This window comes from Oncorhynchus masou, chromosome 29 (genome assembly GCF_036934945.1).
Source record: "Oncorhynchus masou masou isolate Uvic2021 chromosome 29, UVic_Omas_1.1, whole genome shotgun sequence".
Taxonomy (NCBI): domain Eukaryota; kingdom Metazoa; phylum Chordata; class Actinopteri; order Salmoniformes; family Salmonidae; genus Oncorhynchus; species Oncorhynchus masou.
This window is the reverse complement of record NC_088240.1, coordinates 72,060,281-72,084,094: the sequence shown is the minus strand read 5'-3', so window position 1 is coordinate 72,084,094 and position 23,814 is coordinate 72,060,281. Positions and strand designations below refer to the sequence as shown.

Here is a 23,814-nt window from a genome sequence, read left to right as displayed (position 1 = left end):
AGCAAAGAAAATCTACCAAATGTTTTCCTATCAGAGAAGAACATTCTTTGAAAATGGCTTTGTTGTTACGCTCCTCGTTTGAATGAGGAGACCAAGGTGCAGCGTGGTAGGCGAACATCTTACTTTGATTGAAATTAACACCGAAAAACAACAAAATACAAAACGAACATAAAGTTCTGTAGGATACACAGCAACTATACAAAATCAAGATCCCACAAACTAAAGGTGGAAAAAAGGCTGCCCAAGTATGATCTCCAATCAGAGACAACGATAGACAGCTGCCTGATTGGGAACCATACCCAGCCAACAAAGAAATAGAAAAACTAGAATGACCACCCAAATCACACCCTGACCTAACCAAATAGAGAAATAAAAAGTCTCTCTAAGGTCAGGGCGTGACACTTGTATGACCAGGTAAAATCATAAAGAAATGCATGTGCTGATCCCTTTTTCCAAATGACACGTGAACACAGAACAGCTGTAAAATTGAATCTGAAACAACAAAAAAGCTAACAAATACAAAAGCAACATAAAGGTTGAAACTTGAATAGAATATTTTACCTGAAAGAAATGATGATGTTGAACAGTGCAATCAGTCTCTGTGATCATTTCCTATGACATAATCAACATGAAGGTTTACATGCACTACAGTATGATGCCATAAGTTAAATTAAAACTAATTGTGGGTACATTAGTACCTCCAGTGAGGTCTGTTCTTCTGTGATGCATCCTAGAGACAGAGACCAGTCTTTAATTACCAGCATTGTCAACATCATGTCTCTGAGAATGCCAAACCTCAAATGTATACGATAGACACAAGTCCTAGTTTTTCATAGTGGTAATAAGATCTAATTCCACCACATGCTTTAGGAGTTCCTTTATGGTTGTTTTGACTCGACTGCCAGAGGTGTATCCAGGTGATATGTCTGCTCCAGTTGTCCAGTTACCTGCTGTGACAGTTCTGGAGACTTCAGTTGTCCAGTTACCTGCTGTGACAGTTCTGGAGACTTCAGTTCATGGCTTATCTTATCTAGCACCACATACACTGTCTGAGTCCCTTCCTATTTGTGGTCCTTCCATGGCTTTCTCCTTAGTCCTTCTCACTTCTGGCCCATCAGGAAGCGAGACACGTTCTCATAGACCACGAAGGTGATACAGCAGGCTGGGGTGACACGGATCAGGTTGGGCACCATGCCTTTATAGAACCCTACAGCTCCCTCATTCCTGTGGAGGAGGGGCCAAAAGAAACACAGTAGTCACTATGTGGGAGGGGAAAAAACAGATCGAAATGGCAGCATTGGTATGGGCAAGATTTCTTGTGGCTCTCTGTAGAGTTAGAGTTTGAAGCTGCAGATCTTCGTTGCTTCACACTGTTATGTTACCAAATCCCATTAACATGGTTATATGCACACTTAATAGTCAATTATACCAAGTTTTGGCTAGTTAACCTAAAACTAGCTGTTTTCCCTGTATGTACAGTAAACCAACAGTGTGGTTTTGGCCTACCTCCATGTCCTCTTGACCACATCCAGGACTCCATTGTACTTATTATGCTGGTCCTGCAGGCGAGCCCGCACCACCTGGTAAGGGTATGTGGTAGCCACAGCAAATATTTTGGATAGAGCTGCCATTGTGATGTATTCCAATGCACTCTGGTCAGACGGAGAGAGTGGGAAAGACAGAGAGGTTGGAGGAATGATGCCTGAGAGTCACTTCTTTAATAAACATTACGGTAATTCTTCCAGAAATCCTGCAACACTTAGATGTGGGTTTTCTTTATAAGTACGTTAAAGGTTTATTCCCCATATGGTTGAGTCATTGAAACTAGGTGTGGTTATAGAAGTCTTAATGTTTCCTCACTCTGCAGTCTGCACTCACCAGTTTAGCTTCTGAAGGCATTTTCTTGTATTTGTTGTAGTCTCTCTTCAACTCCTCATAGGCCATGAACTGCAATGCCCCGTGTGACGTGCCAAATAAACCAGGAACATACCCCTGGAGGATTAAACACTGGGGTCATTATCTGTACCTGACAAATACACTTTGAAATGAAATGTTATATATTATCTTCCAAATCCAATTGATATGATCATGGTATTTATAATATTGAAAAATACTTACAGCTGATATAAAAACACTAATATCTTGAAAGACAATTTATCCTATTGACTACCCAGGCTGTTCCAATTCCGGTCCCGGAGGTCCGAAACACTTCCTGGTGTCCCAGATCTGAATTAGTCCCTTGTTAGGAGAAGATGACAATCCGAAGTGTTTTAGCCCTAGAGGACTGTCATTGATCAGCCCGGCCATGTGCATGATCTACTCCTACTAACACTGACTTTGCTGAGAACTACTTTATTGAGGAAAAAATGTACTTATTACTATGACTGTGAACAGCTGTGTAAAGTAGTTAAGTAAAAATACTTTAAAGTAAAACTTAAGTAGTTTTTTGGGGTATCTGTACTGGTTTGGTGCCGCCTGGTTTGCTTAATATAAGGAATTTGAAATAATTTATACTTTTACTTTTGATACTTAAGTATATTTTAGCAATTACATTTACTTTGATACTTAAGTATATTTTAAACCAGAAACTTAGAATTTTACTCAAGTAGTATTTTAATGGGTGATTTTCACTTTTGCTTGAGTCATTTCCTATTAATGTATCTTTACTTTTACTGAAGTATAATAATTGGGTACTTTTTCCACCAATGACTGTGAAATGTGGTTGTCTCACCTAGCTATCTTAATTAAGATGAATGCACTAAATGTATGTCCCTCTGGATAAGAGTGTGATAAATTGCTAAAATGAAAAATGGAGGTACTGCCCCCTAGTGGTAGTCTATAAAACATGCATTCAAATCTTATGCAACCACAGTACATATGTAAAACTTCAATAAAGGCTGCACCCTTGTAACCTTTTGGGTAAACCGAACAAATTCACATAGAAATGTGAGTTATAGGTATGTCAGTCATTGAAAGAAAGTCTAAGAAGTGGTAGATTTGTTCTATGTGGCGATTTCTATGATTCTGGTTCTTAAGTTTTGTTTTTGCCTCTTACTTTCGGTTTAGTACACCAGCTTCAAACAACTGAAAAAACAATATGTTTGGGTATGAAAAAGCTATTTCACAGCGGTTTAGATGGTAGAATGATTCTCTACACTACACTATACTTGCTTGTAAAATGAAATGAGGCCAACTATTCGATATTTGAGCAACCAGGAAATGGTGGAGCAATTTCTGCATAGTGCATCTTTAATAGCAGGGGTGTTTATTTTCTTTAATCACTGAACACAATCTGTGCTTATTAGAGACAGGTTTCTACTTGAGCCTGGCGGCTATTTCGTTAATGTACACAACTTTTGCACAATGAAAAGTTGAAAAGACTACCACACTGATTATTGTGGCCAGTATGACCAGTATAAACATTATAATAACAAATCCATTGTAGATCAGACTTGCAAAGAGCTCCATTTCATCTCATGTTTTCTTTTTGGTGGCGCCAACAATGACAGAATTAAATTAAAAATGTTTGATCGTGGGAATATCAGAGCTTTGTCCATGGTAACCTCGTAAACAATTCATTTAGACCCAGTGTTTATTTGAAACAGGCGTTTACTTGCTGAAATGTCTGCCGATGCCCAGCTATTAAAAAGGACAGCTATTTGAGACTCAGAATTTAATTGAAGTTTCATGGTACATTGCCTAACTTTAGGCTGTGAGGGGTCATAAGGAGAAAACATGTTTACATATGACACCATTCACATGTCCTGCACATTCACTGGACCTGGACTTGACTTCTAAGCAGACAAGAGTCCAAATAAGCTCTATTCAGGATACAGCCATCATACATACAGATGACAAAACCTGGGTTATATTGAGCCTCACCCTGTACAGTCCAGGTATCCCCTCATGCCGGTAGATCTTCACCAGTGCATCTATCATCCCTTTATACTGTTTCCTGGTGGGATCAGCGTTATACTGCAGCACCAGGCGAGTCTTAGTCACCCAGATAGGGTTGGTTAGGGTGAGAGTCAATACACCTGGAGACGGAGGAAACAGAGGTGAGTTTCTGAGCTATCACACAACACACACACAGATTAAACCAAACTACAAGCTCTACGCTACACTACATGGAGCCTGTGAAGCATGGAGCTGGTGAAGACATCCCTATCTCATTAAGTTGAATTAAAATCCCTTGAGGTTGGTAGAACACGACACAGAGCAGTCAGTGTCTTTCTTCCCTTTACCATTGTCTGGCAGTGAGTGCAGTGGATTAGTTTATTCCACTGAACTCTCTAACATGATTAGGGTAAATCACATGACTGTATATAGCCAGAAAATTATAAAATGTCAGCAAATTGACCAGTAACTGTATACATATGTACTTTTTCCTTAGTCAGAGTCTAACATTTTGTTCCAACCAGTCAGTTTGATTCAACTAATCAAAGTCTGGACTAGAGGAGCAGACTATGATATGTTTATTTAGCTGTGTAATGGTAACTGTTTGATTGGAATGAAAGCATGGACCGACCCACACTGGTCCTATGCGGATAGATCAAACAGTGTTGACCTTCCAAGTTGTGGTTATAGACATTGTATTGACCTCACGCCACCATCAGTGTGTGTGTCCCTGGGGTCTAGACAAAGGCAGTACTAACCTGCTTGGGTGGCTGACAGCAGGTGTTCTGTGGCACTCAGTTCAGACTGACGCCCTTCCTTAGTGTACGCCTTGATGGCATTGTAACTGTGGGGGAAGTTAACACAGACAGTACAGAAAATTAATTGGACACTTCAATAGACAAATCCCTAAGCTACCATTGCTATTTAAAAATGCTATTGTCAACAGTCATGTTAAGTTATGAGTTCATATTTGATTGGATAGATCAGAGTTTCAAACTGGGATACAGGATATCTTCCATTTTTGGGGGGGGGATGTTCATGTGAAAAATAATTATATTATGAATATCGCTAACTGCAACAGAATACCATCGTGGATACAATTTTTATGTCTCTGTGTCCAGTATGAAGGAAGTTAGAGGTAGTTTCACAAGCCAATGCCAACTAGAGTTAGCGTAATGACTTGAAGTCTACATGAACCGTTCCTGTTCAACCGACTCTGGGGAAGTCTCGAACTACCACTTTAATATGGAGGAAATTACAGTCATTGGAGCTAATTACAGGGATTTTGCTGTATAGAAAATTCTTAGGCAGGCATTTTCAGGACAGAAAAACTGTTTCAGTGTCAACTTAAACAACCAAAACCAGATAGAAAGCATGCTATATATACACAGTACAAAAGTTTGGACACACCTACTCACCTACTTTAAATAAAATAGATTCTCCCTGACTGTCTAGCTATTATTTGACTGTTAGTACATAAAATATATACAGTACCAGTCAAAAGATTGGACACACATTTACATTTACATTTAAGTCATTTAGCAGACGCTCTTATCCAGAGCGACTTACAAACACACCTACTAATTTTCTAAATTGTATAATAATAGTGAATACATCAAAACTATGAAATAACACATATGGAATCATGTACTGTAGCAACCAAAAACAGTGTTGAACAATTCAAAATATATTTTATCTTTGAGATTCTTCAAATTAGCCACCCTTGGCCTTGATGATAGCTTTGCACACTGTTGGGATTCTCTCAACCAACTTCATGAGGAATGCTTTTCCAACAGTCTTGAAGGAGTTCCAACATATGCTGAGCACTTGTTGGCTGCTTTTCCATAACTCTGCAGTCCAACTCATCCCAAACAATCTCAACTGGGTTGAGGTCGGGTGATTGTGAAGGCCAGGTCATCTGATGCAGCACTCCATCACTCTTCTTCTCGGTCAAATAGCCCTTAAACAGCCTGGAGGTGTGTTGGGTCATTGTCCTGTTGAAAAACAAATAATAGTCCCAATATGCGCAAACCAGATGGGATGGCGTATCGCTGCAGAATGCTGTGGTAGCCATGCTGGTTAAGTGTGCCTTGAATTCTAAATAAATCACAGCAAAGCACCCCCACACCATAACACCTCTCCCTACATGAATCACGGTGGGAACCACATGCGGAGATCATCCGTTCACCTACTCTGCGTCTCACAAAGATACGGCGGTTGAAACCAAAAATCTAAAATTTGGACTCATCAGACCAAAGGACAGATTTCCACCGGTCTAATGTCCATTGCTTGTGTTTCTTGGCCCAAGCAAGTCTCTTCTTATTGGTGTCCTTTAGCAGTTGTTTCTTTGCAGCAATTCTACCATGAAGGCCTGATTCACGCAGTCTCCTCTGAACAGTGGATGTTGAGATGTGCCTGTTACTTGAACTCTGTGAAGCACATATTATTTGGGTTGCAATCTGAGGTGCAGTTAACGCTAATTAACTTATCCTCTGCAGTCGAGGTAATTCTGGGTTTCATTATAGCACTTGATGGTTTTTGCGACTGCACTTGAAGAAACTTTCAAAGTTCTTGACATGATCAGGATTCACTGACCTTCATGTCTTAAAGTAATGATGGACTGTTGTTTCTCTTTGCTTATTTGAGCTGGTCTTGCTATAATATGCACTTGGTCTTTTACCAAATGGGGCTATCTTCTGTATACCACCCCTAACTTGTCACAACACAACTGATTGGCTTAAACGCATTAAGAAGGAAAGAAATTCCACAACTTAACTTTTAACAAGGCACACTTGTTAATTGAAATTCATTCCAGGTGACTACCTCATGAAGGTGGTTGAGAGAATGACAAGAGTGTGCAAAGCTGTGTGGCTCAGTCGGTAGAGCATGGCGCTTGCAACACCAAGCGTCGTGGGTTCGATTCCCGCTGGGGCCACCCATATGTAAAAGTAGTGGTCCCAGCCGACTTGTAAGTCGCTTTGGACAAAAGCGTCTGCTAAATGGGATATATTATATTATATAAAGCTGTCATCAAGGCAAAGGGTGGCTACTTTGAAGAATCTCAAATATAAAATATATTTTGATTGTTTAACACTTTTTTGGTTACTACATGATTTCATGGGTGTTATTTCATAGTTTTGATGTCTTCACTATTATTCTACAATATTGTCGCCTTGAAGTAAAAAAACATCAACCTGGGATTGACTACTGAAATAAAAAATACATGTCAGCTGATGCTTGCATGCTGTCATGTCATATAGCGTAATATTGTAAAGTTATTATCCCAGAGAAAGTAGACCAGTTCTACTTCTTCTGGTTATACATACAAGAAAAAGTATAGTCCCCATGATGCCCCAGCACCCCAGATGTTTGGGGTGACTCCTTGGTAGAGTCCTCGGACCCCTTCCTGCTGCCACACATATTTCAAACAATGGATAATGCCATTATATTTAGGTCTCAAGTCCAGCCCATCACTCACTGCAGGAAAAAGACAAGGCAGGGGAAAACATACACTGTCAGAGTCAACAGAACATCAACTGTCCATTCAAGTTATAGCCAGGTAGCTAGCTACTCCTATGTTATTACCATGTGCTGATTGCATCATTTGCAGGTTCCCAATCGTACACCTGTCAAATGTAGAAGTTAGCTAGCTGCTGCAAATCGTTTTCAGTCCGGACAAATAAACACCTAGTAACTAAGAGTTTTAGAACCACACATTGACCAATACGTTACCTGCAAATCTGATTTTGACTAGGTCAAGAGGGTGCAGCACCAGTGTTGACACGACTCCTCCACTGAGTCCTGCAACCAAATTCTCTATTTTGACATGGCTGTAGACTTGCTGGATATGTCCAGTTATGGAGAAAGGTGTGCTACTTCCAGGGGATTCCGAAGAAGCAGGAGCAGGAAGTCTTGTTGCTGCTGTCTCTTGATTTGAAGCAACAGGACTCATGTTTAGCTAGTTATTAGCTAGTTATTCTGTGAATTTAGCTAGAAGTTAACATCTACTACTTAATTCTTCAGATGTTATTCAACAGAACGCGCACGTTATCATGCTACAGTAAAATCTAATCCCGGAATCCAAAAGGCACATACTTGAAGTAACCACATCATATTTTAAAACGTTTTAGTGACCCACGTTTTTGTCATGTGGACAAGCTACATTTCTGTCTAGCACGACCTTTCCAATGACTCCTTCGCAGCAGTTACGCCGCGTTCAAACCAACTGGAGGTATCCGACTTCAGTAAGTTCAAGACAACTGGGAACGAGCTCCGCCTGAGAAAAATCGTTTTGAATTGTCATCCAACTCGGAATTCCAAGCCGGGAACTCGGGTCCCTTGCTTGAACTCCGACTTTCCAACTTGAAGATGATTGCCGCTATTTCAGAGTTCCCAGTTGTCTTGAACGCACCAAGATCACCAAAACGTTTTAGGAAATGTGACGCAATGTGGAGGACTTTACTATCCCATAATGCAACAGTGAACGGCACACCCCCAACCACCAGCCACAAATCCTCTAGATGGCAGTCTGTAGATTTACCACAGTGTGTTATGAATCTCCACTTACGTTGGTGATCTGAAATTGTAAACAAAATGAGTTGCTTATGGATGGGTAATGTAAGTCCTGATATGTTATTATAATAACGTTGCATGCATAGAAAACCAGCATTAGCATATCCTAGCTCTTGTGTGACTCCCACTTTAGGATAGCTAGTGTTACCAACCCTCAGTGCTACCACCATGCGAGCAACTAGCTCGTTAGCTAATAGATGCACCCTCAGGCATTTTCATTATTTGGCCAACGTTAACTAGTTCTTGCTCACTGACAAGCCCTAAAGAGCCCTCTAGTCTCATGAAGCCTGTCATTTCCAGGTGATAAAGACCACCAAGTCAGTGACCCTGAAAGTTTGAGAATATGTTCAGTTGAATGTAGCTAGCTAGCTACATTAAGTTACAGGGTGTAGGTAACTTACAGTAGCTACCTAGAGTAGATGTTTTCTGTTCAACTTAGTGTTTTTCTCTCATCCCCTGTAGCTCGAGCCTTACATGGATGAGAAGTTCATCTCTCGTGCATTCGCCACCATGGGAGAGCTTGTGGTGGGGGTGAGAATCATCCGGAACAAAATGAACTGGTAAGACGGGAGAACATTAGGCTACTGCAATAGAAGGGTTATGACTGATATACTTTTTTTTGTCTTTGGGAATGTCTAGTAGCCACTGTATATTACTATCACTATTCAACAACAGAAGAAATTGCACAAACACGACACGTACATGTATGTGTTTTGGTCCTTCTACACTTTGTGTAGGGGTGCGGCAGGCTATTGCTTTGTTGAGCTGGCGGACGAGGCCACTGCTGAGAGGTGTCTCAGGAAAGTCAACGGAAAGCCTCTCCCTGGAGCCACACCGGTACAGGGCCACACACACACACACAGCACTTAATGATTCCACATTGATTTCCAATCTCGAATCGACCCATACCTCCTTCACCTATCTCAGGCACTCTGAGAAGATTGGATATGTATAGGGCATATGGTGAACTCTTGATATACCCATTAACTTTATTAGAGATAAATAACGTCTGGAATAATCCATTCTGAACAAAACTCTCTTCTCTCCAGCCGAAGAGGTTCAAACTAAACCGCGCCACGTACGGAAGACAAGAAGAGAACAGGTATGTTCTGCATGCCACTGAACTGACTTTGTCCAGGGACTAACAGAGCCTCCCTTCATACAGTAGAGAAGGTAGTTGTGAGTAGATAAAGAAGACGCTTTTACTCCATTTGTTTGGTATGTTCAAGTCTCCCATCACAGATGTAGGACATATCCCAAATAATCCACACTTTTCATTCATTACTCATTATTAATAGCATATTGATTTTTAATAAATATTATGTTTATTCATAAAGGTTTTCTTTCCTGTATAAACAGAGGTGGTTACTCAGACAACAGGTACAATCAGCCATACTCATACAACAACAGCCAGTACTACCAACAGTACCCCGACTACTACTCCAACTGGGGCTATGACCAGAACACGGGCAGCTACGGAGGTTACAACTACAACCACTATGACTATAGCAATCAGGTGTGTTCTCCCACCCCCTCTACTCTATCGCTCTTTACATATACATAAGCGGTACTATGTTGTGAGGAAAGATCTGTCTCTTTGTTTTAGGGTTATGGGGAGACTGAAGATGATGGATTGGAGTGTGAGTGCTCTGTTTTCTTTCATTTCTCATTATACAAAAAAAGCGGCTTAAGTATTTGACATAATGTATTGAACCCAGGCCAGGAGTATAGCCTACAAACGGTCCAGTCTGTCTGATCTTCATGGCTCTCGTGCTGTGCCCCTTTGTCTGTGTGCCTTGTGTGTGTGTGCCTCCTGCAGACCCCATGGTGACACTGGATGTGGTGGCAGCCAACAGGCAGTACATGGAGGAGAGTGAGGAGCTGTATGATGCCCTCACAGACTGCCACTGGCCTGCCCTGGAGCCTCCTGGTCCTACTGCTGCTGACCCATCCAAGGCACAGTAGAGCTAGCAGACCCCCTGGTCGACAGACAGCAACAGTCAGACTCTCTCAACCTCTCGATGTGGATTGTTTGGAACAGCCCAGTGTGAAGGTTCAAAGGGTAAAGGCATCTCGTCCTGGCTGCCAAGAGTAGCTGGGTCTTCAGTGTCTCGTACACTTGCAATGGGCTAAGCTAAGCGAACAGACCACAGTGTCTGATTTGTGTGAACCCAGCTCCAGTGACTGAAAGGATGCCCCCCTCATGTTTGAATTTTTATTTTTATTGCTCACCCCCACTCATTTTTGGGGGGTTATTGGGCACTGGTTTGGTTCCAATTGCCCAATGAACAGGCTTGTTTCGGTGCTTGATGTCTTTGTAATCATATCTTCAAGGACCGCGGTGCTAGTTTGAGACTGTCTTTTCCCTCCCTCACTACCTTTTTCATATTTGTTGTCCACACTGGAAAATAGAATAAGATTGAAATATAATCCCTATTCGACACCCTATTCAACCTATTGATTATCTATCTAGGGCCACTTGCTTCTTATTGTGGAGTGGAAGACTGTGTAGTAGGTGTTTTAAACCTTTCTCCTCCACGTTATAATTTGAAAGCTGTGGTACAGACAGAATTGTTGATTCTGCTTTATGTAAATACTCATCAACAGAAGACATTGTGGAAGTGCGTGTATTCACTTTATAATATCTTACATGAATAATACATTATAAATGCTTAATAAATTAATATAAATACTTTTACATTTTTTTAATATAATGAAATACTTTAATAAATAGGTTATGAATACTTATTCTTCAGAGTTATTATAAGTGTAACTGTTTCATCAATGTCAAATGCGATGTCCTGTATAGCAGGATATGATGGTATTCTTTATGGCTAGTCTACAGATCACCTCATATTACTGTAGTAGACATACAGTATCAGATCAGCTTGTTCAGTGATAATAGCTCCAAGACCACATGCTGACTGCAGAAAAGAATATCAGTATCTACAAGCTCACATCACCAGTATTCATATTTCTTGCTTTTGATGATAAATACTTGTGACATTGATGCTCTGAGACCGACATGTATTAAAATGTGGAATAACCTAATTCTGAAACACAATTCAAGGCCCTAAAATAATCTGTTACTCTATTTGAAAAGATTAACTACAAACCTGCTCTTGTAATAAGAGTAGAGAAGCACAAAAACTATGATATGTTTTTGCTCCATGCACTTGAAAATCCATCTTTTACTAGTTTAAATTCACCAGATGCCCAGTAATTAATTGAGGGGAAAGTATTCCTTCCTAGAATACTAAATTATAGGCTGGAATCAGAATCCTGAAACAATAGTAAAACAGCCATTCAGTTTGCATCTGGCTACCTCAATCATTCCACACACCCAGCACCAGAGAGAGAGTCTATCATTGCAGGCTGTTCTCATAGACTCAATGTAACATAGTATACGTATATCCAGAACACTAAAATGAATATGTTATGTTTCGTTTGGTATGCTTACATAGAAGGTTTCTTATGGCAAAAACAAAAGTAGGTTGGTCAGTCGGTTGGAATGGGTGGGTGGATCATGTGAACGTCTAACACCCCAAAGGTTGCGAGTTCGAATATCATTATGGACAATTTTTACATTTGAGCAACTTAGCAACTACTTAGCATGTTAGCTAACCCTTCCCCCAACCCTAACCCTTTTACTTAACCCTTCCCCTAACCTTAATCCTTTTAGCTAACCCGTCTCCAAACCTTAACCCCTAGAGCTAGTTAACATTAGCGTTAGCCACCTAGCTAACGTTAGCCACAACAAATTGGAATTTGTAACATATATGTTTTGCAAATTTGCAACATATTGAAAGTTTTTAAATTGTTAACATACGAACTGGATGATGGACATCAACAAATTAATACATACCATATGAAACGTAACATATACTAAATCAGTGGTCACCAAACAGTCGATCTCCAAGGCATTCCTAGTCGATCACCAAACATTACTGTAAAAAACCCAACAATAAAGCCTTGCGTTCCTATTTTTTGTTTTGCACCGGAAAGGCAAAGTGTTCCGATGTTTAACCATTTCATGTGTCTGAAGGTAGAACTCCGCCTACCCGGAAAGGCCCAGAGAACAACTCACGTGCATCTATAGGCCTACAGCTGGCCAAAGAGATGGCTCAGATGACTGTGTCTGCACAGTTCCTCAAGCCATAGACTGGAAAAAATAAGCATAAAATGCACAGCAAAGTTGATACTGAGATTTAAAAACTTTTAAGGCCATGCCTAGAGAGAGAAAACGAATATAGCAAAGAGCTGCTGTTTTTATGTGTAAGTTCATGTTTAAGTTGTTATTCAGCACTGTCAACACTTTGTTCAAAACCGCTATAAGCCATTAAATGTGCGTTCTCCCTACTTCCAAGCGCTACAAACAGTACTGCAGCTGCAATGAATGAGTATAGCGAAGTGTTCCGATCAACTTGTCTCTTTTAATATCAAGGAATATTTCACTTTCTCTGGACATAGGAGTAACAACATGAATTGGTGCATGAGGCAGAAATAATGCAGTGTGACTTGAGTTTCGCCATCAGCTGGAAGACTGTGTCCTGTTTTCTCAGCAGAGGGAAGGAAGTTGGAGGGATAATTTTTAATTGTACCTTTATTTACTTGGCAGGTCAGTTAAGAACAAATTCTTATTTTCAATGACGGCCTAGGAACAGTGGGTTAACTGCCTGTTCAGGGGCAGAACGACAGATTTGTACCTTGTCAGCTCGGGGATTCGAACTTACAATCTTTCGGTTACTAGTCCAACGCTCTAACCACTAGGCTACCCTAGGGGTTAGAGCGTTGAGTCGGGTGAGAGGCAGTCTCACCACTGGTCCCTCCCTCCCCTCAGACTGACCATCAGATGTAGGCCATCAGTCGAAAAATATATATATTATCGTTCTGCCCCTGAACAAGGCAGTTAACCCACTGTTCATAGGCCGTCATTGTAAATAAGAATGTGTTCTTAACCTACGTGCCTAGTTAAATAAGGTTAAATAAAAATGCTGCTCACTTAGCAGTGCTTCACGAGTAATACAACAAATTATTTATTACCAGTGTGATCATCTGCCAGTTTTTTTTCTTCTAAATGGTCTGAGAAGAACAACATTGGCAGGGTAATTTCAGCATAACCAATACGCAGTGATAATGTATTGGGCCTATAGCCTACTGCACAAACCTCATTGCTACAGTACTGTTTTTAATTGGTTAATGGTGCATAGGATTACGTTTTTTAAGTCATGATTTAAAAAGTCAGTGGTAGATCTCAGCTTGCATTTTGACTAAATGGAATGTCACGGATTTACGTACATAATAATACGAAATGCTCTGAGACCATGTTGCAACATTTTACCCACTCAATCTGTTCATGTCCTACTAATGGGCCTGACACCGGCTGGTCATGTGAGTGCAGCTCAGTGCAGCAGCCTTTGGGATCCATTATAAGAAGCAGTGTGAAAGTCATGGGACAGGCACAGGGCAGCCTACTACTGCTGGTCTCTATTAAACCAAAAGGCTTAGTTATTCTATCGTTAGTTATGTTGACCTAGATTTTAGGACTGAATGACGGATGTTACTCATAGTGGCTTGATAATAATGAACCTGCAGATTGAGTTGCACTCTAAACATATCCCAACGCTCATATCAGAGATACGAATCTGTCATCAACAGAGAAAGTAGCCTATAACCTAACGTAAACAAATCAGAATTCATAAAATGAGTTACTTTCCTATCGGGATACACTTGACCCAAAGTGGCTATTTTACTTATGTAGTACAGATCTAGTATGTTGTTTCAGTTGATGAGTTTTTGTCTGCTGCCTCAGAATATGAGCAGAGTAGCGAGTTTGACACAATGACATGCGCACGCTGAAATACTGTGACGTCGCATTATGGGCTCGGTCTTAAAGAAATCTCATAACACAGAGACATAAACTGGAAACGACGCGTTAAACTGCAATCCCATTGAAAGTAAGGGTTTTATCATAATATTGTATCAACCATTTTACAGATGTAAGTAGAAAACATATTTATATTGATTGTCTACACTGGTAAAAACCACCCATAAAGTAGGCTACGTTGCGATTGCCAGTGCCCCTAACTGTCAGTGATTCAACTGAATAGGCTACGTTGTATCTACCGCAATCAACACATAATATGGAACTGGTTACAATTGCTTCTAACCCAATGCAAAGTGTAGCTGTTGTCTTAATTAAGTTGAATTGCTTGTCTTCCGCCTTTTAATTATGCTAGTGGCCTATAGGCTATACAACCCATTGAACCCAATAGCCTATATGAGCATGTCAGACTGACTGAGGGCGCTCTATAAAAAATGTTGAATGTTATTCCGGCTTGTCGCTGTCACTTTATATTTTTTTTGCCGAGATTTCAGATGTTATGGCTGAATAATAGTGTTAGACCGAGGCTATTCTTAAATAGTCATTCATGTTCAATTGGGCTATACTATAGCCTACAATCATGAAATGAGCAGCTCACAGAATTGTCTAATTAATAATCAGTTAACATGATAACAACGTGACCTCATCTTGGTCATGGTTGATCCGCTGAATACAATTTCTGTGATATTTTTTTGCAACAGTAAACTACTGTTATCTGGGCCATTATAATGAAGTAGAACGCCAAATAGACTGGTATTTTTGTTATGTGCACATGGATAGCCAGCCTACAGTCGGCTCGGGTGCCTGCCGAACCTTCGCTGCGATTGTAAACAACCTGCGTTCATGACGAAATGTGGCCTAGCCTATGCGGCAATGTGCACTGTAAATTGTCGATATATTATAGCCCACCCATGTGGTCGGCTGGAGGATAATCCACAACTATTTTTCCTTTCAAGACTTGCTCTTATGTAGCTTCAAGTGATGATATTATATGTACTCTGATAATGGTGCTTGTTTGAATATTTGAATGCTGCTATATGTGACTGTATGACAGGTGTGTCCAACAATTCAGTTCCCACTACGGAGTGTGACAGACGCCAGGAGCAAGGATGTCTTACGGGAGAACAGACAGCTACCACTCGCAGCCGCGAGACTTCAGCAACCTCACCCAGACATGCAGTGTCAACATCCAGAAAATCACACAGAACAGTGAGTGGTGAAATGAACAAGACAGTGACAGAACCCAGTGTTCTACTGCTGCAAGCAACACCTCGTTGCAATGCATATTTCCCTATATGGTATATTAAAGTAGGCACATTCTATTCTATAACCTACCCTAACACCAGATACTCGCGCTTTGGACAATTTACTATCACAAATAAGTCAAGGAGACTTGATGTTTTGGGACTATTTGTGTCTTCCACCTACTTCTGATCTCCTCTCTGAAATGAACTAGTATTAGGCAGAGATGTCTGAAGTTAAGAAGAGGACCTTCTGAGACAATAATAGCCTGAGTATGCCTACAGTATATAGTGCTCTATTTAGAGTGAGAAAGAGGGATAAAGAGAGAGAAGAGTTGTTCTATCCTGCTTTCTCAGTTCCCCTTCTCGAAGTTCAGCTCACCTCAGTGTTTGTTTTGCTATACAGCTGGGCAGATCAAAAACATGCTGTACCAGATGGGGACGAGGCAAGAGACCCCAGAGCTGCAGGACAGACTGTGAGTACTACTGACACTACTGCTGACTACTCCTACTGACTACTACTCAGTAACTAAGTAACTACTTACACTAACTGACTGCATCAACAGTTAGTCTTTTCCACCACTGATGGGGACAGCAAGAGCATCACTAATGAAATATATACAGTTGAAGTTAGAAGTTTACATACACTTAGGTTGGAGTTATTAAAACTCTTTTTCAAACACTCCACATATTTCATGTTAACAAACTATAGTATTGGCAAGTCGGTCAGGACATCTACTTTGTGCATGACACAAGTAATTTTTCCAACAACTGTTTACAGACAGATTATTTCGCTTATAATTTTAGTGGGTCAGAAGTTTACATACACTAAGTTGACTGTGCCTTCAAACAGCTTGGAAAATTCCATAAAATGATGTCATGGCTTTAAAAGCTTCTGATAAGCCAATTGACATCATTTGAGTCAATTGGAGGTGTACCTGTCAATGTATTTCAAGGACTCCTCCACAAGTCTGACAAGTTTAAACACCATGGGACCACGCAGCCGTCATATCGCTCAGGAAGGAGACGCGTTCTGTCTCCTAGAGATGAATGTACTTTGGTGCGAAAAGTGCAAATCAATCCCAGAACAACAGCAAAGGACCTTGTGAAGACGCTGGAGGAAACAGGTAGAGAAGTATCTATATCCACAGTAAAACAAGTCCTATTTCAACATAATCTGAAAGGCCGCTCAGCAAGGAAGAAGACACTGCTCCAAAACCGCCATAAAAAAGCCAAACTACGGTTTGCAACTGCACTTGGAGACAAAGATCCCACTTTTTGGAGAAATGTCCTCTGGTCTGATGAAACAAAAATAGAACTGTTTGGCCATAATGGCCATCGTTATGTTTGGAGGAAAAAGGGGCTGGCTTGCAAGCCGAAGAACACCATCCCAACCGTGAAGCACGTGGGTGGCAGCATCATTTTGTGGGGGTGGTTTGCTGCAGGAGAGACTGGTGCACTTCATAAAATAGATGGCATCATGATGGAAGAGGAAAATTATGTGGATATATTGAAACACCATCTCAAGACATCAGTCAGGAAGTTAAAGCTTGGTCGCAAATGGGTCTTCCAAATGGACAATGACCCTGTCACGACTCCTACCGAAGGTGGCTTCCCCTTCCCGTTCGGGTGGCGCTCGGCAGTCGTCGTCGCCGGCCTACTAGCTGCCACTGATTCTTTCCTCCCTCTCCTTGTCTGTTTATTGGTTACACCTGTTATGCATTGTGGTGATTAGTTGGGCCTTATTAGTCAGTCGGCCCGCCTGTTTCTTTGTGCATGATTGTTTGTGTATGTTGGAGTTGAACTTGTTTGTTCCTGTTCGTGGGTTTTTCCTGGACTGTTTTAGTCCCCGTGTTTGGGGGATTTGTTTTTTAGCGCCCAGAGTTTCGTGGGGTGGCCTATGTTCGCCGTGCGCATTAAAGAGCACTACCTTGAACTCTCTGTTTCCTGCACCTGACTTCACACCCACGACGCCCAGATCGTTACAGACCCCAAGCATACTTCCAAAATGGCTTGACAACAAAGTCAAGGTGTTGGAGTGGCCATCACAATGCCCTGACCTCAATCCTATAGAACATCTGTGGGCAGAACTGAAAAGGCGTGTGCCGAGCAAGGAGGCCTACAAACCTGACTCAGTTACATCATCTCTGTCAGGAGGAATGGGCCACAATTCACCCAACTTATTGTGGGAAGCTTGTGGAGGCTACCCGAAATGTTTGACCCAGGTTAAACAATTTTAAGGCAATGCTACTAAATACTAATTGAGAGAATGTAAACTTCTGACCCACTGGGAATGTAATGAAAGAAATTAAAGCTGAAATAAATCATTCACTCTACTATTATTCTGACATTTCACATTTTTAAAATAAAGTGGTGATCCTAACTGACCTAAGACAGGGACTTTTTACTCGGATTAAATGTCAGGAATTGTTAAAAAAAAAAAAAAACGGAGTTCAAATGTATTTGGCAAAGGTGTATGTAAACTTCCGACTTCAACTGTATTTATGTGTGTTTGTGTGTTTGCTACTCACAGCCAACAGGTACAGCACTACACCAACCAGCTGGCCAAAGAGACCAACAGACACCTGAAAGATCTGGGCTCCCTGCCTCTCCCTCCCTCTGAACAGGTGAGTGGAAGTTATATGCATAGATACTGTATATTTTTATAGTTCTTTGGAAGAATTCCACATCTATGAACTGGTCCCAGATCTGTTTGTGTAAGCATATCTGGGACCAGGCTACATCAAAGTCCTACTAATGCTAACATTTTAACTAACTGTATGTCGATATTCTTGTGTTCTGTTTCGTGATACAGTATATCATCTTATCTAACAACCCAAATGTGTAAATCATATCTAACTCTGGCGAGGACATCTCACTATACAGTATATCCTACTGAATCTATTCTATTCTGCTCTGCTCTATTCTATTTTACTGTACTCTACTCTACTCTACTCTACTCTACTCTACTCTACTCTACTCTACTCTACTCTACTCTAATCTAATCTACTTTACTGTATTGTGTGATTGATCCTTCCAGAGACAGCAGAAGATCCAGAAGGACCGACTGATGAATGACTTCTCTGCAGCGCTCAACAACTTCCAGGCAGTCCAGCGACAGGCGGCTGAGAAGGAGAGGGAATCAGTGGCTAGGGCCCGGGCCGGGTCCCGCCTCACAGTAAACACCCTGCTTTCTCATTGGCCTAGAATTAGCCATCTGTCATAGTCACTCACCAATAATGTTATTAGAAATGCATTGTCATATTACAGACTTATTAGTGTAATGCAATGTGAATGAGAGTGTTTCAATGATGGGTTTGTTTTGTTATTTCAGCAGGAAGATGAGGGGAACGTCGATGAACAACTTGTTACATTTGAAAAGTAGGTACACAGTTTAGGTAGAATCCTATCAAATATTCTGTTCGAATAAAAATGTTGTAACAAAGGTGTGTGTTTGTGTGTGTCTGTGCCCGTTCGTGTGTGTGTTTGGTGTGTGTGTGTGTGTAGAGATGATGATGACTGGAGTCAGAGTCAGACCCAGCAGCTGGAGGAGCCAGAGGTCACAGAGGAGGACCTGGAGGTCATCAAGGAGAGGGAGACCAACATCAGGCAGCTAGAGGTACTCACCCAGCTACCAGCTCCACTCACATTCCATACAGGAATCACAAAGCCACACTACATTTACATTTGAGTCATTTGGCATATTGTTGAACTCCAAATCAACCCTTTGCCCAAACTCTAGTCAGTGGAGGCTGGTGGGAGGACCTATAGGAGGACGGGCTCTGTATAATGGCTGGAATGGAATAAATGGAACAGTATCAAACACGTCAAACATATGGAAACCACATGTTTGATACCGTTCTATTTATTACATTCCAGCCATTACACAGAGCCTGTCCTCCTATAGCCTGCCCTTAGCCCCTATTCCCGAGTATAGCCACTCGGGTAGGGGTAGTGTTCGATTTGGACATCAGCCTAACTAACCCTGGTGGTGATTTTCTCCTTCTCCTCCCCGTCCAGTCTGACATCATGGATGTAAACCAGATCTTTAAGGACCTGGCTGTGATGATCCACGACCAGGGAGAGATGATCGGTTAGTAGACGTGAAATGGATTTTCTCCCTCTCTGGTTTGATATCATGCTGGTTCAGAAGGTTGCTGTCTGTGAAGGTTTAGAACTCCATCTGATACTGTATCAGTCCTGGCTCCTGTGACCCTGCCCTTCACTGTGTCTCCTCTCCTCTCTGTTTCACAGACAGCATTGAGGCTAACGTGGAGAGTGCAGAGGTCCATGTAGACAGAGGGACCGGACAGCTCCAAAGGGCCGCCTACTACCAGGTAGGGCTGTGACAATCATGGAATGACCACCATTATTGTCATAATTGTCATTTTTGTTGAAAAATGTTTGACCTTATAATGCATCTTTGAAAATTAGCTATAGCATACCTAATGAATACTAGTCTAATAAAAAAGCATGAGCTGGCGCACACCCAGAGAACATTTTTTTAGTGTAGAGGTGCTGACTAACGGAGAATATACCTAATGTTGTTTTTATACCTAATGAATACAACACAGCTTTGGTGATACCCCTGTCGTGTCTTTGGCTATGGCGGATTAAGTGATATGACATGCTATTCTATAAAATCATTTTTCTGTAATTAACATTATTAACATTAGCTAATCAGGTAGATAATTAACTAGAAAGTTGGGGCAGCACAATATAATGTTTATAGAGCTGTTACCTTCTGATTAAACTCTTAAAGACCTAGTAATCTTTTACATCAGTAACAGTCAATATTTAATCGTCACCTTATTTCAGTCTCATCTGAAAGTTGTAAATTCTTGGTTATCTTCACGAACCCTGGCTAACCAGTTGAATCAGCAATACAACATTTGCTTTAATCATTTATTTACTAAATACCTAAATAATCACACAGAATTACATATACACAGAATGTATAATGTACAATTGATTACAAATTATGTCATAAAGGAAAACGTCCCTAGTGGACGGAACAGATATGACAGCTGGTTACACACAGAGAGGGGGTTTGGGTTTGAGTGAAAGAGCTGGAAGACTGAGTAACAAAGGGAGAAGCTATACTATCGTAAATACAGTATCTTATGCATTCTAAATTACTGCCCATTTGAAAAAGGAAAATACAATAAATATTTACTCTGAGCTGCGTAGATTGATCGTAGGCCGGGTTGTCCAGCATGGATCTCTGGTCCTCTGAAGACTGTCTCGTGGTGAACTGGAGCATGGTAGAATGGATACTCTGTCCATCCTCTCCTAGCACACGTTTAGCGGGCGGAGGGGGTAGCACTTCTTTAGTGAATAAGAGTTCAAAGTTCACACCAAGTGGTCATACTTTAAGCTCATGCTATATTCTGGCTGGTATAGTCGAAATGAATCCTTCCGGCGTGTTGTTCGTCACCTTCACATTGAAATTCGATGCCAATTGCGTTAGGTTCTTGCTGATGTTGGCTTAGTTCTGTAAGTGGTCTTTGTCCTTTCAACGTGGGGACTGCCAGTCCGCACGTCCTTGGAACAGGAAGTTACATTTTCATAAAGGGGCTTATATAGGATTGGGAGAGAGGGCCGTGTTTCGTAGTTTACAACCAGTGTCTGTTCACATGGGTGGGGCCACTGAGTTGAGCATAGTTTCTCTATGACAAACCGTTCTCTCATTTAAGAAGCTAAAATGACATTTAATCTTTTCACAAATAGTTTCATATTCAAACATTTAAATTGCACAACTATTCCATGTGAATCTGATAACTAGAATGTGTCGACTTTCCAAGATACAGTTTATGTTGTCCTATCATCAGTAATCATGCCTCAGACGCCAACTGAACTGACATCATATTCATTAAGTCCCAACGCATATTTTCAACTGGTTGGATTACCGAAATATGGTTCCGTTTCCCTCCTTTTGATGTGCCCAGAATCTCAAAGTTAACTAAGGGCTTTTTCAAGAGTCAACTCTATAGAATAGAGAGAGAAAAGGGGGGGGGGGGGGGTTATAAACCTCCCCCATCAAGCCAACGTCATAACACCCTTGTCTCAAAAATGAATGGTTTTGACCATTTGGAACTTTTGGAATTGAAGCTTTTCCTCCCAAACGTGCCGTTCTGCTTGTAAAATAACTTTACCCTCTTCATGTAATAATGAAAAACTGCTATTGGGTAAACTATTTCTACATGAAAATAAAGTTTAATCCCCCCTCCTAAAACGTATTAAGACCATTCTGACAATAGTTTTGGTTATTGTCCATACTTGTCGGTTACACAATTATGCAACGATTGTGTCAGCCCTACTACCAGGTAACAACACCATCACAACATGGGCGTGTTTGATTTGTAGATAAGTCGGAACACTCTGTCATTCTGTCATTCATTTAACCAGGCGAGTCAGTTAAGAACAAATGATTATTTCCAGTCACAAATCACGGCCTGTTTGTGCTCCCTCCCCCTGTAGAGGAAGTCCCGTAAGAGGATGTGTATGCTGGCCATGGTGGTGTCTCTGGTGGTCACCGTCCTGGCTATCATCATCTGGCAGGCCATCAAATGAGAGGACAGGAAGGGCACTGGGGAAGGATTTTAATGGTACATCGCACTGACAGCCTAGAATGGCTTCCAATGGAACTTCTGAGTGAGTGAATGTGTGTGTGTGGGGGCACGGGTGTGCACGGGCGTGCTTTCAAGCAAGATATAGACAGAGGCGTAAGGAATAGATTGTATAAATTCTCTTCCCCATCTGTATATATTATATATCAACTGTTCTAACACAGCCCTGCACTTACTTCCATGTCAGAAATGCAAATCATCTCTGTCATCATTACATACATTACTGTGTTAGAATATGTCTGATCTAATGCAATATTGCACAAGTTTGTATGTATATAAATGCCATGGTTACGGTTTGATATGGTTTATTTTCTGCCTCCCTATTCTCTTCATGCTGTAAATGTCTGATTCTCATCCAGATGTCTTATAGTCTATAGTATTACCACAAGGACATGATGTAGTTGAGATAAGGAAGAGTCCTTTGATAGCACACAAACAACAAACAAAATGTTTGTATTATTACTATGATTATTATTATTATTATGATTATTATTATGCTCACTTTCATTAATAAAATCAACTGTGCAAAGAGTCCCGACTGTGTCACGCATGGCTATGTACGTTCCACATGATGGCGCTGTTATACCGGTATTATGAGGTAAACTTATAAGGTTACACAAGAACCATGTAGTCTACCATGCTGTTATTTAGCTATTAAACAAGTCAAGATATACTAAAGAGCGTAGTAGTCTTGCAATTTTGCAGTGGTATTGATGATGTGTGGTAGGTTGGTTAACATATTGGTACCTTAATAAAACATGTTTACCATATGTTTATAAGACACTGTCCTGCTAAATATGCACAAGGTTAGAGATCATTTCCCATGGTACTGTCATGGGGATTTGAAGCGGTGATGACGGTTATTGTTGAGGCTGTCATGCTCGACTCACACCTCTCCCTTGTGATTAGTGAGCTAGACTAGTTTACCCCTGCTCCAGGTCTATTACCTACAGGTGTTGCCTTTCCAGGTCTTGTCCCAATCCTAGTGCCCTGCTGATTCCAGCTGTGGCACCAGCCTTACAGTCAATGGTCACCAGGGTGGGGGAAACCTGTAATAAAAACCACTCAGCAAGACAGCTAACTCAGGGGATAGGGCGACCAATAGTTCCCCAGACTCTCCTAGGACTGTAAGATACATTCTCCACTCGGCAACTGTCATTATTAAAATAATATTTACACCTACAGGTGCACGCCACAAACCCTTCACCTGTGGACCTGGAGTTACTCCCTGTGATGGAATTACTGTTCCATGAGATGAGAGGTATAGTTACCATTAGGGTTTGGGTAGGTTACTTTCTAAATGTAATCCATTACAGTTACCAGTTACCTGTCCAAAATTGTAATCAGTAACACAACTTTTGGATTACCCAAACTCAGTAATGTAATCTGATTACATTCCGTTACTTTTAGATTACTTTGCCCTTAAGACGCATTATAAGAAGACAAAAATGACATCTATTTCAGGATAAATCAATGTTAAAGTTTACATAGCTGGCCATAAATTGATGGTAAATTTAATTTCAAACTTCTTTAGGCTAGGGTCTATTTTTCTACACTTCCTGTCTGACTGACATGCCCAAAGTAAACTGCC

At 41.0% G+C, this 23,814-nt stretch overlaps 3 protein-coding genes across 4 annotated transcripts; 2 read left to right on the top strand and 1 right to left on the bottom strand.

Moving 5' to 3' along the window:
- Window positions 1-99: 99 nt before the first annotated feature.
- LOC135520434 (solute carrier family 25 member 32-like) lies at window positions 100-8,325 on the bottom strand. The gene is made up of 7 exons (XM_064945999.1): window positions 7,630-8,325; window positions 7,224-7,374; window positions 4,656-4,741; window positions 3,883-4,037; window positions 1,879-1,992; window positions 1,507-1,652; window positions 100-1,224 (listed from the first exon to the last, which is right to left on the bottom strand). Exons 1-7 carry the CDS (start codon window positions 7,847-7,849, stop codon window positions 1,101-1,103), a joined length of 996 nt encoding a protein of 331 aa, XP_064802071.1. The 5' UTR covers window positions 7,850-8,325; the 3' UTR covers window positions 100-1,100.
- Window positions 8,326-8,383: 58 nt separating this feature from the next.
- On the top strand, window positions 8,384-11,785 carry LOC135521301 (tRNA selenocysteine 1-associated protein 1-like). Its single transcript, XM_064947220.1, has 7 exons — window positions 8,384-8,514; window positions 8,932-9,029; window positions 9,207-9,306; window positions 9,519-9,571; window positions 9,829-9,985; window positions 10,076-10,109; window positions 10,289-11,785. Exons 1-7 carry the CDS (start codon window positions 8,491-8,493, stop codon window positions 10,432-10,434), a joined length of 612 nt encoding a protein of 203 aa, XP_064803292.1. The 5' UTR covers window positions 8,384-8,490; the 3' UTR covers window positions 10,435-11,785.
- A 2,543-nt stretch (window positions 11,786-14,328) lies between these two features.
- LOC135520433 (syntaxin-12-like) lies at window positions 14,329-22,755 on the top strand. 2 transcript variants are annotated; one of them, XM_064945997.1, is made up of 10 exons: window positions 14,329-14,426; window positions 15,408-15,562; window positions 16,001-16,070; window positions 18,128-18,221; window positions 18,635-18,772; window positions 18,929-18,975; window positions 19,102-19,213; window positions 19,615-19,687; window positions 19,849-19,931; window positions 22,075-22,755. In XM_064945997.1, the coding sequence occupies exons 2-10, from the start codon at window positions 15,463-15,465 to the stop codon at window positions 22,165-22,167; spliced, it is 810 nt and encodes a 269-aa protein (XP_064802069.1). In that variant the 5' UTR covers window positions 14,329-14,426; window positions 15,408-15,462; the 3' UTR covers window positions 22,168-22,755. The 2 variants fall into 2 exon arrangements, with proteins under 2 accessions (XP_064802069.1, XP_064802070.1); XM_064945998.1 differs by having other exon boundaries at window positions 14,336-14,426; window positions 15,426-15,562.
- Window positions 22,756-23,814: the final 1,059 nt, after the last annotated feature.